Genomic DNA, 19,600 nt, shown 5'->3' with positions numbered 1-19,600 from the left:
ATTTTTCTTTGTTCTTTTTTTGATTTTTCCTCATACAAACTGGTGTCAAGGGATTTGTCTTCTAGTTGACTAATTTATTCTTTAGTCAATTCTGTTGTACTCTCTTGTCCCTGCAATGTATTATCTATTTCCATAATTATAGTGTTAATGCTCTGGATGTCTAGTTGTTGTTTTGGAATGATTTCTAATTGTCTGTTTATTTTCTCAATTTGCTCTTATTTTGTTTTTCTGAATTCTTCTAGGATATTGTGCTTTTTTTTCACCCTTGATTTTGTTTTAGATTTCTTGCACTTTTAAAATGCTCTCTTTGTGTATATTTTGAATTCCTTATTAGGTAGTTCTATTACTTTTTCTTCATTGGGGAGGTTTCCTTGTTCTTTATCCTGGTCACTTCCTTACACTAACTTGTCCTGTTTCTATTTTTGAAGTGATATTGTCTGCTGTCTCCTAGAAATTTTGGGAGATGTTTTTATTTGTAATGTTGTTTTGCTTTTTTTCAACCTGATTTTTTATATTGCGTTGTTTTAGTATATCCAGGAATGTGAGACAAGTGTCCTTCTTTTGTTGCTAGTTTGGCAGCACTGGGTCATTCCCCACCTATCTCCAGATGTGTGGGGTAACTGGTGAGAATGCAGGTGTAGGTCCCTCTTGTTGATCATAAAGAGGAACTATGGGTAGGAAGAACATGTGATGTCTACCATGTCATTGATCCAGTGGTAGAGGAGCTGGTTAGGTGCAGAGTTAGGTGGGGATCAGACATCTTCTTTGCACAGGCTTAGATGTTATCTTCTAACTCTTGTGATGTTATTAAAATACAAGTTCTAGGCAACAGCTGCCCAGATAGCCACCTTTTACAGGGATCACTTGCCTCCTAATTCCTTCTCCTTTCCTAAGTGTGGTTTATGGGGATCCTCTCAACTTTCTTTTTGAATTAATCATGAATTTAATTTTTTAAAAAAATAATTTCTCAGCAGTTTTAGGTGTTCTGTTGTGGTAGAAAGGTTTTTTAAGTTATCATGCTGCTGGATAGTCTTCTGAAACTGCACCCTTATAGGACTGCTTGTTCCTTTGTTTTAGAGAGTAGTATTCCTTCTAATTACCTAGTTCACATTTACCTTTATAATTTTAAAAATGTGCCACATTATTGTAGTTTTAGCAATTACCTTCATATGTATACAATTTTATCATTGAGTATATTATTATTTATTTACTTCTTCTTATTTATTTATCATTGAGCATATTTATTTATTCTGATATTTTGGGGATATTTAGGTTGTTTTCAGTTTTTGTTGTTGTTGTGTCATAAACAGTGCTTTGTAGCTAAAGTTTTTTTTTTTTTAACCTAGATATCAAAATATTTTCTCAGAAAAATTCCCAGATGTAGAATTACCAGATGATTTAAATATTTAAAAAATTATAATTGTAAGATTATAATTAATGCCACTAACACTAATGGTAATAACTGTCACCTACATATTACTGAGATATTCCTGGGATCTGTGATGGAAATGAACAGATCAATCCCTTTTCCCTTCTCCCCAGGATCTTAAATCCCAGGCAGCATCTCTGGCAAATAAAATGAATATGATTCTGATCATAATTGTATCTTAATATATAAACAGCTTTACAATAAAAAAACTTTTCATTTTGAAATCAGTTTTCTACCTGTTATTTTTATTTCAGTTCTTTCTTTTTAATCAAAAGAAGATTATTAATATTTATTTTCATTTACCTACTAAAGCTGGATATTTTCTTTAGTAACAACACAGGGACAATTAGACGCTAAAGAAAGATAAACTATAAAAATTTATCCTATTCATAAAAATACTGTAAATTGAAGAATGACCACATCTGGAATATCCCAGCAAGAAGAGATCTAACACTGAATATTACGTGAGTGGTGAGGAGAGGCTGGTTTTCATTTCTCTCCATTTAATGTTCCACTGGTGGAGGGATTGGAATGTTGGTAAAGAGCCATACTTCTGAGGCCTAATTTCTAGTTCCATATTTTATCAGGAAATGGCACTGTGAGTCATCTGTTAAATCCTGTGGTATAACACACAGTTAGTTTTACAAACACATGAATATAAATAGAATACCCAGTTGAAAAATATTAAAGTTTTCCATATTAAAACAAAAGTGTTAAAATTTTTCTAATTGTATTTTTACTTTCTTTTTTCCCTGATAAAAGGGAAGCTACCACTGTGCAGTTTTGTAGTACAGTTACTAAGAATAGGTGTAACCTTAGAGTATTAAAATAATTTTTCTTTCTAAGTAGTAAATGATAATCCGTTCTACAAGGTTTCTTGTAGGATTGAGTGAGAGTGGCCTGTGGAGTTGCCTTAAGTAATGGCTGAGATGATAAGTATTGCTGATGCAGCAGCTTCTTGTGCTGGGAATTGGTTTTACATGTCATACTGTTTAATAATACAAGAGTCGGCTGAAGCCAAATTCCTGAACCTTGCTTAAAATAGATCTCCCCCCCCAATCTGGTTTCTCTCTTCTGCTATTAAATTGGGGGTTTAGTGAAGGGCACACACACCTCTTCATAGGATAAGTGAGTAGTTTAAAATTTATGCTCAGCCTCTTAAACATGTTATTTCCTGACATGAACGATTCTCATAAAGAAAATCCACTAATATCTTAGGATCCCACTGTGCATGTCACATGAGGATTTTTTTTTCCATTGTGGGTTTAGCTTCTCTTGGATTTAAAAACATAAATATAAATTCAAGTCTATTGTTACAGAGAGCCATGGGAATCAACGTCCTGGTCTATTCTCAAGGAAAATGCCCTGGCATACTGTTATCTACAGTATTACCAACATTGCAGATGGCTCCTGGAAGAAGGCCACCGATCCAATTGCTTTAATTGGGGCACAAGTACACAGAAGATCATTGAAGAGACAACACCCTCAACCCAAAGGGAGCTTCATTAAAGTGTGTCAGGCATTTCGAGTTTTGAGGGTGTGTCATTTTGATGTGGTGAATTAGTCATGTCCAAGTTGACTCACTTATCCAGGGGGCCAGGGCAGGAAAGAGCCAAACATTTCCTTTGCAAAGCAGGACTTCCTCAGGACTCACTCTAATGATTCTTGTGCTAAGAGCTGTCACACTTCTTTTCGAATAGACAATAGTTTACAGCCATAGCCATGCAGGGAAATTTAGGCCTCAGTCCTTGAAAATAGCAAGGACTCTCATAGGGGCAGGTGTGAGACTCCACATTCCTTATGGAGAGAGCCCACCCTTACTAAGATGAAGGGAAAGAGAAGGACCATCAGCCTTTGTTAGTTCTTTATTGGACTCCTCCCAGCAAGGTGTTGGTGAAGCTTCTGAGGTGGGTTGGTGACCCCACTGGGCCTGAAGTTGGCAAGGGATGGATTTCACAGTTTATAAGGGCCTGTGATTTTGACCTAGATCTGTGTGATGAGCTCACAGCTAGAAGGATGCCTCTGCTTTAGCTCTCTAGTGTCCCAGAGAAGGAGAAATTGAGTTAAGGAGGTGAAGTTTAGCAGTGGTGATGCCATGTACTATAGACTTTGTGAGAAGAAGATTGATCTCTAAACAACAGGACTAATTTTTGTATCCTTGTGTTTAAATTTTCATTTGAAATACTGTTATATAGAGTAAATTCATTGACCACAGAGCCCAAATTTGTAACATTTGCTAATGGTGAACCTCCTTGAACAGGCTTTCTTATTAGCCTGTGTAATGCCTTTCATCATCCTGGCTCAAATTCACTGTTTCTAGTGATTATCAGAAAGAATCCCAGTGGTATAGTAGTTAAGCACTCAGCTGCTAATGAAAAGGTTGGCAGTGTGAGCCCAGTAGTCACTGTGGAAGAAAGATGTGGCAGTTTGCTTCCTTAAAGGTGTATAGTCTTGGAAACCCTATGGTGCAGTTCTCCTCTGTCCTATAGGATCATTATGAGTCAGAATCGACTTGACAAAAGAAGTTATTTTAAGTGACTACCAATACCAGTTGCTATCATGTCAACTCTGACCCCTGGTGACACCATGTGTGTCAGGGTAGAACTGTGCTCCTTAGAGTTTTCAGTGGCCTGTGTTTTAGAAGTATATCTCCAGGCCTTTCCTCCAAGGCATCTCTAAGTGAATTTAAAATGCCATCCATTTGGTTAGCAGCTGAGTACATTAACCATTTGCACCACCCAGGAACTCCTTCTAATGATTACCTCCCTTAAATATGTCTGTATCATTAAGGCTTTGCTTGTTTGCTTGAGTCCTTTCTTGTATGCTTGTGTGATTTAGGAGAAACAGGTTACAGAAGGTATAGTTATATTGATTTATTTTTCTGATGTTGCTGTCATACCAGTCATACAGAGATGAAGTCTCAGTTTGTAAGATCTTGATAGATTTTAAAAATATATGAAAATGTTTATTCCTACATTAAGCAAAATGTGTATTGAATTACTGACTTTTGCAAGGCACTGGGAAGAGGACATCTAGCAAGCAGAAGGAAATAAATAGTATTTGCAAAATGACTAGTTAGTGCAGGAAGCAGGAAGGTCAATGCTATTTGAACCTAAATTCAGAAGAGACAAGGGGCCTGGATTGTTGAGGTGACCCTGGACATGATGAGTCTTCTGGGTCACTCTGTAGACCCACAGGTGTCCAACAAGTATCTCCATACCACTAAGATGCAAGATAGTTTCCTAGTACTAGACCAGTCATGAGAAAAGTATGGAGCACTAGAGTATTAGTTTCCCTCAAAGACAGGAAAAAGATTCACATGCATTTTTTTTAGATAAACACCAGTTTATGACTTCAGTGGTCACTAGACTATGTTCCAAATCCCCCATTGGTATTATTGACTCTCAGATGCCAATTAAGAAGCACATGGAAAGATCTAACTTCATTATAATTTAGGCATAGGAGACAGTAGTTTCTGAAATAAGATGACCTTCAAGGTTTCAAGGTTATATCAATGGATGATGAGGTCAGAGTTAAATGAGATAACAACAATACCCACCTCATGCTAGACCTTGTGCACACTTATGACAGCTTCCTGGCCCCAAAACACATTTGGGTTTTGTTAGTGTGTAGCCACCTCTCTGGGATCTGACACTGCCATCTGATTGTCCTGCTATAATTGTGATTCCGTTCTGATAACTAGGCTTCTGACTTGTACATGAGATGCAGGCACCCCTAACCATTTAGTTGCTACCTTGTGCCTTCATGCCTCAGGTGATGGGCCTGAGACCTTAATCCTCTGTATGGATTCTTGCTGGTGTCCCAATTTGAATCTGGAACCTTGCCTCTGGCTAAAAGCTTCCCCAGTTCAAGACTTTCTTAGGTCACTGTGCTGTGTTTTCTGCATTGGACCACCTTGTGGAGGTGCTTACATCTTGCCCTACCTCTTTGATGCTGTATTATGCTGTCAGACTAGATTTTCTTCTAGGACTGGCCACTGCCTCTGTTATGCCATAGGTTGCCTCACCCAAGCTTTGGGCTACATACTGGACCTGATCCCACACAAGAAACTAGGCCATGTAGGACCAGCTTAAGATTTTAACAGTGTAATGAAAGTATACTGGAAGTGTTCACACTGGAATTACCAGGAAGTAGCTACTATGAAGTTGGCACTAAGTGAACTATTTATTCAGTCAAATATGAACTAAATTTGCCTTTCTTAAGTACTTAGAATGCAGTGACTTGCAAAGTGTAGCTCGTGGACCAGCAGTGTCAGCATCTGTACAGTAACCACCGATCCTCCACTTTATAAAAATAATGTCCTTCTCTAAGCAAGTTTGTCTTGGACAATATTCAGTGATCCATAAAGTTTTCATTGACTAAGTAGATCACTGATCTTTCTTCCTAATGCATCTTAGTCTTGAAGTTCCACAGAAGCCTTTTCAGCATGGGTAAACCTGCTGGTATTTGAAATACTGGTGGCATAACTTCCAGCATTACAACACAGAAGCTACCAAAGGATGATGCACTGACAGACGGGTGGTGTACCTACTCTATTGGAGAAGGTCAATTCACTAACCAACTGCAGTTTGATGGAAACATGACTTGGCTCTTCTGTCTTCCCATGTCCTGATGATGTGTTCACCTAACAACTTGCGCTCTGTCATCTGGTCTCTGTAGTGCACATCAGTGTTGGGAGAGAGGGTGCTGTGTATAGGGCACTCAATTTTCTGTCCTGCTCTCTTTTAGGACTTTCAGAAACAACTATATTTGAAAGAAGATCATTATTTCTTATCAAATCCTCTAACTCACACAAAATTATTTTTGGCCTTAGGAAAGTATGATCTGCTCTCATTACTTTTATTCACTTGTTTTTGGGTAATCATTGTCCTTTATTCCTCTTTACCTCTTCCATTGAACCTAGGATTTAACCTGGAAAAAAAAATCTGTGTGTGTGTGTGTGTGTGTGTGTATATGTAACCTAAAGGTTGATCCGCTCCTTTAAAGATTATAACCTAGAAAACCTTTGGGGCAGTTCTACTGTCACAGGATGTTGATATGAGTCAAAAATAGACTTCATGGCACCTAACAAAAACAACAATATGTACGTGTATATAAATACATACATGCACACACTTACATGGACATACACAGAGAGAGAAAAATTGAAGGAGATTGAGAGAGATTGATTTTCTTGAGGTTCCTAGAAAGGTATTGGTTTGGAATTATGGAATAATCACTTGGGTCCAGGGCATGGGTTTGGCTACCTGGCACTGACAATCTAGAAAATTCCTTCATATACCTGAATTTTCCTTCCTTTGGCATTAGGGTGTCTAATTGCTTTAATTTTGTTCTTTGTAAGATTAGGAAAACTTACTCTCCAGTGCCTCAAGCATATTACTTAAAAAAGGGTATACTATATTAGTATTTGCTGAGGACAAGATAGCATCTAACCAAATAAAAACCAAGTGATTCTCTGCCCCTAGCAAGGGGAACTATGTCCTCATATGTAGAATTCAAAATAGAAAAGATAGGAACAAATTAATTTATTTAACAAACACTTACATGGAGCTCTGGTGGTATAGTGGGTAAGACATTTATTTGTCTGTTAACTTCAAAGTTGGTGGTTCAAACCCACCAGCTGCTTTGCAGGAGGAGAGTGAGGCAATCTACTTCTGTAGATTTAAAGCCTAGGAAACCCAATGGGGATCACTGTGAGTTGGAATTGACTCGTTGTCAGTGGGTTTAGTTTTTTTTATATGGCAGTCACCACATATTTGGTACCTTGCTGAGTGCCTTAGAAATACAAATTCACAAAAAGTAAGTTGGTACTGTTATTGTGTCCTCACAGATGAGGAAATTAAGGCAGGAGAGGTTCCCCTGTGGCACAGGTCAGAGAAGTATCGACTGGTTATGATATATGACTCCAGTTCTCTCACTAAACATTCCACTGTATGGGAAGAGGGAGTTCTTGTGGCGTAGTGCCTAAGAGATTTGACTGCTAACCAGAAGGCTGGTGGTTCAAACCCATCAGCCACTCCTGGGAAAGAAGATTGGGCAATCTACATCCATAGAGATACCTTCTTGGAAACCCAAGGAGGGGTTGCTATGAGTCAGAAACAACTCGACAGCAGTGAGTTTGTTTTTGTTTCTTTGGTATGGGAAGACACCAAGTCCCAATAAAAGGGTCAGGCATCTACAAAGCTGGAGATCAAAGGCAAGTGGGAGATGAGAAAGCATTCCAGGCTCAGGAGGTGACTATATAGGAGTAAGTCAGTCATGGCAGAGCTAAGCAGCTGCTGCCAGCCCTGCTTCGGCTTTCTTTGGCCCCATTGGAATGCTCTTCCTGTGGCCCAGTAGCACAGTGACCTACTAAGATCCTGTGGAAGGATACATGTGAACACATTAGAGAAGTTATTACTTCTTTGTTCTTAGGCAATGGGAGATAAGTTGGGATCTTGTAAATCTATAAAGAAAACTCACTAGGGACTAGAGCTTAGTATCTCTGCCCATTGTTGAATTCTGGTGTTTTTACTGAGGCTTCCTCTGTCTTTCTGAGTGAATTTCTCTAATAGCATTAAAGAATCTTGAAATAACTGGTTTACTGTTCAGAGTTTGGTGTTTTAAAATGCCAGCCCAAGAGCAGATTAAAGGGTATGCTAAAAGGTGGCAGAAAAACCACACTATCACAGGGCCCAGGCGCACCTTGGCTTACAAATGCTGTGTTTCTGAAAAGTCATAAATCAAATAATGTTAAAAATGAGCCCGGGGAGGTGTCCCATGCAGTAGAAACTCTGTGGGAACCTTTGCAAGGTGAGTTCATCCTTTTGTAACCATGGCTGAATTATAGTCAATTTTGTATACCTACTGCTTCCTAAATAGGTTTCAAGTCAGGTATTCATTAGAATGCTATGTCCATTTGAGAGTCACAGGTAGAGAGGGCTTGAAAGAGAACGAAACAATTATCAAAGCTTGAGCTCATATTATACCAAGACATCCTTACTTTTCATGTATAAACACTTATGTCTGAAGCACCTGTTAAACCACCAGGAAAGGATAGTGTCCAGTTTGCTCTTGCAGTATGTGTGTGTGTGTGTGTGTGTGTGTGTGTGTGTGTGTCCCTGTCCCTTCCCATCTTAATAATAAACATATGCAGGTAGACTTAGGAACTTTCTCTCCCTTTCCCGATAAACATGTTGTTGATAAGCTGCTCTATTGTTGAAAATCTAAGTGCAGCTTTAACTCTAAGGAGTGGCCCCTGGAAAGAATTGCATCCTACCTCAAGGAAGAGTGAAAGCCAGCATTATTGTTGATCAGCCTATTTTGGAGATGATCCACTTATACACAAGAAAAAATTTGGAGACATAGTTATTTATTCAGTCAGGAGATAAATAATAATCCACTACTCTGCTAGTGTATTTAACTATGAGCACTGACTTTGGTTATGGCAAGATGCATCCATTTTCTATAATAAGACAAGTTCAGCCAGCCCAAAGCTGTCCAAGGTTCTCCTTTCAGAATAGAGCTCCTCTAATTCAAACATGTTGCAATTTCTAGACTAAAGGAGCAGAAGGTAACCATTAGTAACTTTTGTGTTCTTTATGGTTTAAGTTTGAAAAATCATTCAAATATTTGTTTAAAGACATATATTTAGTCACTGACTGACTTGGTGAGTTTAGATTTTGGGTGGGGATAAAGGAAGGGAAAGAGTCATGTCAAACAAGGCTTTGACTCCCAGCTGCACCTCTCCATAGTTACTCAGGGATAGCAACCCCCATCTCTCAGATTCCCTGCAGATCAAACAAAATAATGCTAGGTGAAAAGTATGTTGTTGTTGTTGTTATGTGCGGTTGAGTCGGCCCCGACTCATAGCGACCCCTCCTTGGGTTTCCAAGGCAGTATCACTATGGAAGTAGGATTGCCCAACCTTCCTTCCAAGGAGTGGCTGGAGTATAGTGCACACTAAATGACAAGTGACAACTTTGTGCTTAGCATCTATAATAAATTTATTTTCTTTGCTGCAGTTCAGTAGAAAATCTGATAACCTGGTAACGTCACTCCCTGTTTTGTTTCATTAACATCATTACTGATATAAAGAGGATTTTTATTCAGGAGCTGAAAGAATGAGAATCACAGCAATTATTAACCAGTACATCTGTGTGTAGTACTTGTGAGTGTCAGAGCTGTCCCAGCCCCACCAAACAACTAAATCAGAATTCTAGGGAATAGGCTTGGGTGCTTGAGGCTCAGACGTCACAGCTAATGACCTGCCCTGGCTAAAGAACAAGATGTTATTATTTACTTCCTGTTAGTAGTAAATATTCTCATGCAGATGAACTCTGGAACGTTGTTTAGTAGCAGTCAGAGCATTATTGATATTCTTTGTTGTTAGTTGCTGTGGAGTCTGCTCTAGTCATGGTGACTCCATGTATAAACAGGAAGAAACACTGCTTAGTTTTGTGGTATCTTTAGGATCCTTGGTATGCTTAAGTCCATTGTTGTGTCTACTGTGTATTTTGAGTGCCTACCAGTGCAGGGAGTTCGTTGACCAGCACTATTGTAGACAGTACTCTGTTGTGAATGATAGAGTTTAACTGACTGATTTTTAGAGTGGATCACCAGGCCTTACTTCCTAGTCTGCCTTAAGTGTGGAAGCTGTGCTGACCTTCCACCTTGGGTGACTCTGCTGGTATTTGAAATACTGCATCTTTGATGCAGCATCACAGAAACACACAAACCACCACACTACAACAAACTGACAAATGGGTGGTAAGTTGATATTCTTTATTTGTAGCAATAGGAGAACTAGGACAATTTGGAGAATCTTTCAGAGTTCTGGCTTCACATCATGGTTTTGCTGTTTGATGTTAGGACCCTCAGCAGCACAGAGCTGCTTAGGCTTGGCAATGAATGTCTGAGCTGCCACCATCAATCGCCTGTATATTTATAGTCATGAGTGAGTTCCAGATCTTCAAACACTCTAGTGATGACACCAGGACAACAATAATGATGATCTGAATAATTGTGACTTATTAAGAAATAGCTAGAAATAAAGGACCTGTGGTTTTTTGAAAAATTTATACTAAACTTCTCAGGAAATTTGTAAGAAGAGAGAGGTCAGCGCGAATACAAATACATTCTTCCGGGCAAATGTAAAAGAAGATACAAATGAAAAGTTTTGTTCTTTGGGATAGACTGAGAAACACAGTGGGATACACTGTGGCACAGTGGCTAAAGTGCTTGGCTGCTAACCAAAAAGTTGGTGGTTTGAAGCCACCAGCTGCTGTACAGGAGAAAGATGTGGCAGTCTGCTTCTGTAAAGATTTACAACCTTGGAAACCCTTTGGGGAAGTTCTACTCTGTCATACAGGGTTGCTATGAGTTGGAATCAACTCGATGGCAGTGGGTTTGATTTTGGTTTGGGATAGTCTGAATGACTACTTCACTCTCTTAGCAACAATAATTGCCAGAGATGAAAAACATTATGAAATTTTTTGACATTCAAAAAAGATAATTGGTTTAGGTATTTTGTCTAGGGAAAATGGCATAACTGTTTAGCTAAGAGGAAAGCTATCAAATTCTTCAACTAAAAATTGAATTGTATAAGATACATTATTTGATAAGCTGAAAATGTAGTGCCTTGAACCTATGAGTAATACACTTTGTGTTAATTGACCTTAAAAGATACAATTCAATGCCTGTCGATTTAACTAAAAATATAACTATTTTCTCACCTACTATGCTTCTAACATACAGGTTGCTTCTTCAGTGGTATTGTTTATTAGTATTGAAAAATGTTAAAATATTGCTATGAAATTCATGTCTGAAGAACTGATGGGCTGCTGTTGTCTTTCTAAGCAAAACCTGTTCATTCATTCACTCATTTATGCAATCATTTGCTGTACCGTGACTTACCTAGACAGAAATAAGAGTGCAGTTATTCCTAATAACTGTTTCTTTCTTTCTTTCTTTCTTTCTTTCTTTTTCAGCCATGCAATGATAGACCTATTGGTTGAACTTTGCCTTCAGAACCACCTGAATCCATCCCACCATGCTCTTGAGATCCGGTCTTTGGAAACCCAACAACCTTTGAGTTTTAAGCCAAATACTTTGGTTGGGACCCTAAATGTGCATACCGTGTTTCTGAAAGAAAAAGTTCCTGAGGAGAAGGCTAAACCTGGGCCATCTAAGGTTCCTGAGGTCAGTAGGGTGGGAGAACCCTTATTATCTAAGGACATACATGAATATGTATGTAGATGAGGGTGTTGGGGATGCTGAGTAGGGGCCAATGGAGCTCTTAATATCTAAGTACTACCTCAATATCTATGTGTGCTTGAGGTTTCCACTTCTATGCTATATAAAATAAGGCACTAAATTTAGTTTATTTTAGGAGATAGATACTTATTGTTGTGACATTTCTTCTTTAGATAATATAGGAGAAGATGAATCTTACGCAGAATTGTTCACTAGAACTTTCTGTGATGACAGAACTGTCCTATTATTCTGCACTGTACAGTAGCCACTGGTCACTATTAGCTATTGAACACTTGAAATGCAGGTAGTGGTACTGAAAAACTGAATTTTTAATTTTAATTAAATAAATTTCAATAGCTACAAGTAGCCAGTGCCTTCCCTATTAGAAAGTACAGTTCTAAAGGTCTTCATGTCATAGGAAGCAGTTGCATATATAGGGGATTAGACTGTTTTCCTAGAGAGAGGAAAAAAAGAAAGAATTTTTTCTTATTAAAATCTCACATCTAAAATATTTACTCATAGATGTCGGAGAATATCTTAACATATACATAGCTTAATTACAGGCTTTTGTTTATCAGTTGAAATTAACTCAGGCTGCTAATTGGACTTTTAAATAATGCTTGTATGTGGCTCTTTTATCTCCAGTTGAAAGTAGTGTTATTACAAGATTTGTTAGAGTTTCTTGGTTTTAAAAACAACAGTATGGTCAACTGTCTATCTCCTATGAATGTCCTAGGCTTTGGAGTCACATTGGATTGGATGGCTAATAGATTTTATTTGGTGCTTTTTTATTTGAATGATGGATGGTTAAATATTTTATTTGGTGTACTCTGTCAGGAGTAGTTTTTCCCTAATTCTTCAAGTAAAAATATTCAGGGAAGGGGAGCCATGTTTATATCCTGTGGTTTTTCTTACCTCCCTGGTTCCCAAGCATAAAGGGGCAATGAAGTCTGGGTAGGTGTATGATTCCTGTGTGAGAAGCAGAGTAAAAGACTGGTGTGTTCTGACCTGCCTCTTAAAGTTCCTCATCATGGCCAGCAGGCCTGGCACTCATAATGGAAGGGAGTGAGTCAATACATATTTGTTGTGTCTGCTTCTCCAGGATCATAGCACAAAAACCAAGAAAAACAAACTCACTGCTATCAAGTTGTATCCGGCTCATAGTGACCCCTGCTTGGGTTGCTGAGGCAGTATCACTGCAGAAGTAAATTGCCCAACCTTCCTTCCAAGGAGTGGTTGGTGGGTTTGAACCGCCAGCCTTCTGGTTATGCCTTAGGCACTATGCTACCAGAGCTCCTGATGATAGCACAATGTGGGAGATAATAAATGAAGACTAACAGTGGACTGGATGAATTTTGACATGTTACATATTTTTGATAGGCCACTTTATCTGTACACACCTAGAATCAACTCTAGTCAAATTGTTTTTCTTCTTGATTATTCTATGCTGTTTTAAAAAATAAAATCTTACATTTTTTTCTATTTTAAAATGTGTGTATTGTGTATATTTAAATATGGCTTTGTACACACACATAAAAACACACTATATATAATATATATATAGATGCATGTTTATATAGATATTCATATATTTACCTAGATATTTTGGCTTCTTAAACAAAAATTTGGTGATTTATTTTTTGATAAGGATTTTTCTTAATATAAATGTCCAGCAAGCACATGCAAACATAAAATTATCATATGATCTAGCACTTCCACTCTTATATTCAAAAACATTGAAAGCAGGAATACAAAAAGATGCTTTTACACCAATGTTCGTTGCAGCACTATTCACAATAGCCCAAAGGTGGAAACAGCCTAATTTTCTCCATCAACAGATGGATCAATAAATAAAATGTTTTACATACGTAAATGAAATATTACTTAGCCATAAAGAGAAATGAAGTTCTGATGCAAGCCACAATATAGATGAACCTTGAGAACATTATTCTGTGTGAAATAAGCCAGTCACAAAGGGTCACAGATATGATTCCACTTGTGTGAAGTATATGGGATAAGCAAGTGAATAGATATCAAAGTTTATTAGTGGTTACCAGGGATAGGTGGGAGCAAAGGGGTTAACAGAGGACTCACTGAGAAACACTGAGCTTCTGCTAAGGGTGATGGGAAAATTTGGTAATGGATAGTGGTGATGGTTGAATAGAACCTCTGGTGGCATAGTGCCTAAGGCATTTGACTGCTAACCAGAAGGCTGGTGGTTCAAACCCACCAGCCACTCCCCCAAAGGAAGATTGGGCAATCTACTTCTGTAGAGATACCACCTCAGAAACCCAAGGAGGGGTCACTATGAGTCAGATCCGACTCCACAGCAGTGAGTTTGGATTTTGAGAAAGGTTGAATAGCATGATAAATATAACTAATGTCACAGAATTACATATGTGAAGAATATGGAAAAGGCAAACTATTTGTTACATAAATATTTACCACAATAAAAAAATAAATTAAAAAATTATTCATAATACTTTTGTTTTCCTTTAGAAAATGGATATAGTGCTTTGGTTCATATCTGATCAGAATCCTTGAAAGATGGTATATGTGTTGATTTTAAACTTAGAGCCCTTCAATGATGTCATATTTCCTGTGTTAACAGTTTGCTTATTAGTAAGAGAGGTTCTAAGGTATATTTATTATTCTTGACGTTTGCTTTTCACTACTTATTATGCTCCTCGATTCACTGGACTTGATGAAGAAAGATTGGGGCTACACGAAACCTAGCCATATTAAATTCTCTTATTAAAATAGAGTTAAAGCCATTGGGGGAAGATGTACTTAAAGAATGCTTTTTGTTTGTTGTGCTTTTCCAGAAATCTGTACGTTTGGTAGTGAATTACCTACGAACACAAAAAGCTGTTGTGCGTGTGAGCCCTGAGGTACCTCTCCAGAATATTCTCCCAGTCATTTGTGCAAAATGTGAAGTCAGCCCAGAGCATATCATTCTCCTCCGGGATAACATTGATGGGGAGGAGCTGGAGCTTTCCAAGTCCCTGAATGAGTTGGGGATAAAGGAACTCTATGCATGGGACAATAAAAGAGGTGAGAGACCACACTGTGCCTTACACGCTTCCTTTCTGTAATAGCACATTGAGAAAACATATATATATGTGACCTGTTAGGTTTCCTCCCAACTTTCCATAATGCTAGGTAGAACTGTGTAAATTCAAACTTTGTCCAGAGCTGAAGTGGATAAAAAATAAAATTGTCTTGTTTTAATTCCTCCTCAATTGTGAGTATACATCTTTTACCCCAGCCCTAAATGGGTCTTTTACCCCATTTACTTGTGGGCACTGGAAAGATTAAAAAAAGAGGGAGAAACGATGAGAAAATTGGAAGGTACACTCTAGAAGAACTAGTCAAAAACCACACACAGTGTTCTTTTGACTTTTCTTTTCAGTTTCTATTAACTACTCCCATTTCAATCATTGCTCATATCCAAAGAAAGTGGCAGAAATGCATTTAGATGTCGCTTAACACTGATCAAATTAGAGTCATAATATTATATTAGCCTGCCTTCTTCTTGTTGCTAAAGACAACTTATTCATCGTGTGAGTTTGGTATTTAATGTTAAGGTTACAATCACAGCCACAGGTGAGAGCAGCAGGTCCCAGAAGGTGAATGCTGATATAAAAACTGACATATTGTGTAAGCATATTTTTCTGATCGATACAGGGGATTGACTGAGTGTATATTTAAACAACTTCCAGACTAATAAAAAGATTTACAGTGTTCCTTGACCTTATAATTATTAAAATAAACTTCTTGAAATTTCTACTTAAATGACTTTTAGATCCTTACTTGGTATCTGTTTTCTCGATTTTATTTATTCCACAAATACTGACTAGGTTAGGCTTTTAAAAAAAGATACATAATCAAGTTTTTCTAGTGTTTCTGCAAACTCTGCTTAAAAAAAAAAAACTAGGTTAGGCTTTTTAAAAAAGATACATAATCAAGTTTTTCTAGTGTTTCTGCAAACTCTGCTTAAAAAAAAAAAAAACACTTCTCTAGCACCTAGCCTAAACATTTTCAAATGTTTGAAATGGATACCCTGAAAATGTAGTTTTCTTACCACAAAATTTATCATGAAATCCATGATGATAGTGTATCCTTTGTCCAACTTACCCCCCAACCACAATCAGTCTACCTCTTCCTGGAGATTCTGAGTCCTAGATCTAATTTGAAAATCAAAAGAGAGATTTAGTTTAATTATAAAGAACATGGACTGTTTATTGCTTGGGAACAAGCAAGTACTCTGGCATTTGAAAACAATGTGCCTTGTGTTTTACCCAGTATTTTTTTTGTTGTTCTTTTTGATCCAGTATCTTTTTAAGACTCAGATAAGAATATTCTCACAATTCCCCATACCAGCCTGGTTGTAGCTGGGTGGGTCTGGTTATATCAGCTCTATTGAAATTGGATTTATGTGACTCTGTGGAAATAGAGCTTTCATTTGGCAAGACAAAAACACAAACTGGCCCACATCTAAGTATCTGAATGAAAAAGGCTTGCACAAATAAGTACTTTAGTTATAAGCCAACTATTCAGATATATTTTTAAAAGGCAAATACAGAAGCTACTACCTGGAAAAAGTCACATGAAACCTAAGTATTTCATCACTGCCAGGAATGTGGGAGCCAGAGCTTGCAGTGAGGAAACCTCATGCTCTTACATCCATGTGTCTGCCCTGCCCTTCTTATCCACAAGCAGGACGAAACAGAAGAAGATACTGGTATGGCTACCCTGGCTATTCAGACTTTGAAATACTTCTGAACTTAATGGAAAATGGCTCTCCTAAGCTGAGTCCCCCCTTTCTACCACCTTGGGCATCTGGCCTTTCCTCTGGGACCCCATGCAAAACCTTCTGCTACTGAATCAACTCTGAATCATGACATTCCCACGTATGTCAGAGTAGAACTGTTCCACAGAGTTTTCAGTGGCTGATTTTTTGGAAGTAGATTGCCAGCCTCTCTTTCAGGGCTCTTCTGAGTAGACTCATACTGTCAACCTTTTGTATAATAGCAGGAAATTAAGTAGTAATGGTATAGGAACAGAAAGAGAGGCTCTGGGGGCTCACCAACCCCACTGCAGCCCTGTGACCTGAATCCCTTTTCAGTTTGTCAGTGCCTCTGCCTCACTGGTTGTGAAATATCTTAATTATCATCCCCACCAAAAGACTTTATCCCATGATATTAATCCACAAATCATCCCAAGGCTGCCCCTGAACATCACTTTCTCTTTTGCAGCTGGCCTGGGCAGGCCTGTCCTAGGAGGCCCTGGAGTAGCCCTTTCCTCTTTTCCTCTAGGTTGTTACTAGCGGGGTGAGGGGGTGGTATCCCATCCTCAGCCCTGCAGCTGCTTGAGAAAGGGTGAGAGGAACCAGCAGCCAGAGGAGGAGGAGAAGAAGGAGGAGGAGGAGATGTGCTGCTCAGCCTTCTGCCTGTAGAGGCCCGCCCTCCTCTGGAATTCCTGGTAGTAGCATTTGGAAAAGATTTTGCTGCCACCTGCCTTCACAGTGGCTCTAAGCAGCTGTGGGGCTATGGAAATCTAGCCCGAAATGCATGTCTGACCCCTGTCTCATGCTGCACTTGGGTACAGTGGACTGACTTGGGCTGAGTGGGGGGCTGGGTCATGGACAGAGACTGCTGCAGATCTGAAGCTTGTCCTCATTCTTGCCCTGCCTGCCTTTTTCAGTTCTTCTGACCAAAACTCAGTCCGAGCCATCCCTGAGCTGTCGAGGTACAGTCAGTGACCACGCGGTGCTGCTCTTTTTGGCACCAGGCTACGCTTTGCATGACTCTGGCCTGGACGATGCACGGCGATGTCCTGTGTGTGAGGCCTGAAGGAATGGGAGTGTGGCTGCCAAACCTCTGGGGCTTTATGCTGTGCTGGAAGAGGGTTATGGTTTGGTTGTGGATTCCCTGGTTGATTAAGAGAGAGTAACCATAGTTTGAGAACTTGTTATATGATTGTATTTGAGAAGAAGGTTGTCATAGAAAACAAGCCTTTTTATAAACATAAAATTTCAGAGCGGAGAAAATATAGTATAAGTAGAAGAGATACCTGGGCTTATCTGTCCCCACCTGCCCCTGAGTTCTGTCTTGCATACTGTAGAATTTGGAGAAGTGTGGGTTTTTAAATTTAACCATTTTTGTCATAGACAAGTATGCAAATGAGTAGTACAGATGTTGCATTTTTCCTGATACTTACTCCTGATAATACGCATACTCACATACTCCAAAAGATTCATTAAAATGGTAAACACAGGGAAGAAGGGGAAAGAGTGCTGTTACATTGTAAGTGGAATGGAAAACCAATTTGCTTTGTAAGTTTCACCCATGTCACAATTAAAAAAAAAATGACAATGAATATTTGTGTGTTTTAGAAACTACTATCCATGTTTGTTAGTGTATTTAACAAAAGATTGTATTCCTGGAATATATAAATGAATGAAAGAAAAATTTGGCAGTAGTCTGAGAACCTGTAGTATATGGATGTAGAGTCTGAGAGAGCTGTAGCTTGGACCACTCTTAATATTCCTTATCTATTGTACATCTCCATCTTACAGTAGAAATAATTAATGAAAAGAGCAAAGACTCTTTTATGCGCGGATAGTTGTTCTGAGCTGAAAATTCATATATATGAAGTCTTTATGAGTTCTGGTTGATTTTGGGAGGATATTTGGAGAACAGACTAAGACAGTGGAAGTGAATCAAAGAGTGGTTGTTTATTACCATTGTGTACATATGCTTTAGTGATGACAAGCAGGACTTAGAAACTTGCACATTATATATAAAATCGCATATCAGAAAATGCAGACCTGCTTGTCTCCCCTCCTGTTTCCTTACTTAGTAACCTCGTTGTGGTCATTGAGCCACTCTGATTCTCAGTTTATACATCTGGAAAATTGGTCTTTAAGGGCACCATCATCTCCCTCCATACCCCACAATCCATCTCCATCATTTTCTCAGTCTTTTTAAAGTTTCAAAACAGTGTATACGTTCTCCTGGATTAAATATGGTCCCCCAAACTTGAGTTAACATTCAATATCTAGTAATTTGAATAAATTCATACAAAGTAAGTTTCATGCTCAGATTGTTGCAATTGTGGACTGTAGATCTTAATTGCATAAGACCTCCAGGCCTGGGAGGTGTGAGTTGTTACTTAAGCTCTTCATGTATAGTAGGGCCTCCTGTGGAAATTGAGGCTGTCACTGTAAGGAAACCAAACTCTCTTGCTTAGCTCTCAAACAGATATTTCTGCAGCATTTACCAAATTTCAGAGACCTCATAGGAGGTCCCTCTTTGTAGCTGAAGCCTTACCTCTAAAAGTAGATGGACTGCCTTAGGCCCAGCTCAGAGCTGTGAACCTTAGTTTCTGCCACCAACAGACAGCTGCAGGCTCAGTGACATGAAAAGATGCCTTTTGGACTTATTGTGTGTATATTTGTGTGTGATTTGGGTGAAAGTTTACAGAGCAAATTCATTTTCCACACCACATTTCGCATACACTTACTTTGTCTCATGACATTGACTCCAGTTTCCCACAGTGCAACAGCTCTCTTCCCACTTCCTCCTCATAGTTACCTCTTCTTTGTGTCCTTTCCTCCCATGCACTCCTGCTCCCCCGGGCTGTCTCACTGTGCATACACAACCCTTCTATTCTCCCATGACTGATCTCTCTAAGAAGTATATCTACCTACTGTAAATGTTCAGTTCATATGCCTATCTTTTGTTTGGCTGGAAGCCACAGGAGTGGGTTCAATTCCAGACCTGAAGGGCAGCTTGAAGCCATAGTCTCAGGGGTTCCACCAGGTACTATCAGACCAGCAAACCTGGTTCTTTTTTTTTTTTGGTGATTTTTGAGTCTGGTTCCACATTGTTCTCCCTCTCTATGCAGGATCTA

The 19,600-nt window shown here is 38.7% G+C and overlaps 1 protein-coding gene across 1 annotated transcript in view; it reads left to right on the top strand.

The window, feature by feature from the left end:
• The window catches only part of COBL (cordon-bleu WH2 repeat protein), a 374,456-nt gene that overhangs the window by 33,502 nt on the left and 321,354 nt on the right, over positions 1-19,600 (top strand). The window contains exons 3-4 of the mRNA XM_042781403.1: positions 11,419-11,629; positions 14,509-14,737. Of these exons, the coding sequence (XP_042637337.1) occupies positions 11,419-11,629; positions 14,509-14,737 (440 nt within the window). The remainder of the gene's footprint in view (positions 1-11,418; positions 11,630-14,508; positions 14,738-19,600) is intronic.

The sequence above is a fragment of the Orycteropus afer genome, unplaced genomic scaffold (genome assembly GCF_000298275.1).
Source record: "Orycteropus afer afer isolate SDZICR_OR568_19922 unplaced genomic scaffold, OryAfe1.0 scaffold00115, whole genome shotgun sequence".
Taxonomy (NCBI): domain Eukaryota; kingdom Metazoa; phylum Chordata; class Mammalia; order Tubulidentata; family Orycteropodidae; genus Orycteropus; species Orycteropus afer.
The sequence above is the reverse complement of the archived record's forward strand: the minus strand, read 5'-3'. Positions and strand labels throughout refer to the sequence as shown.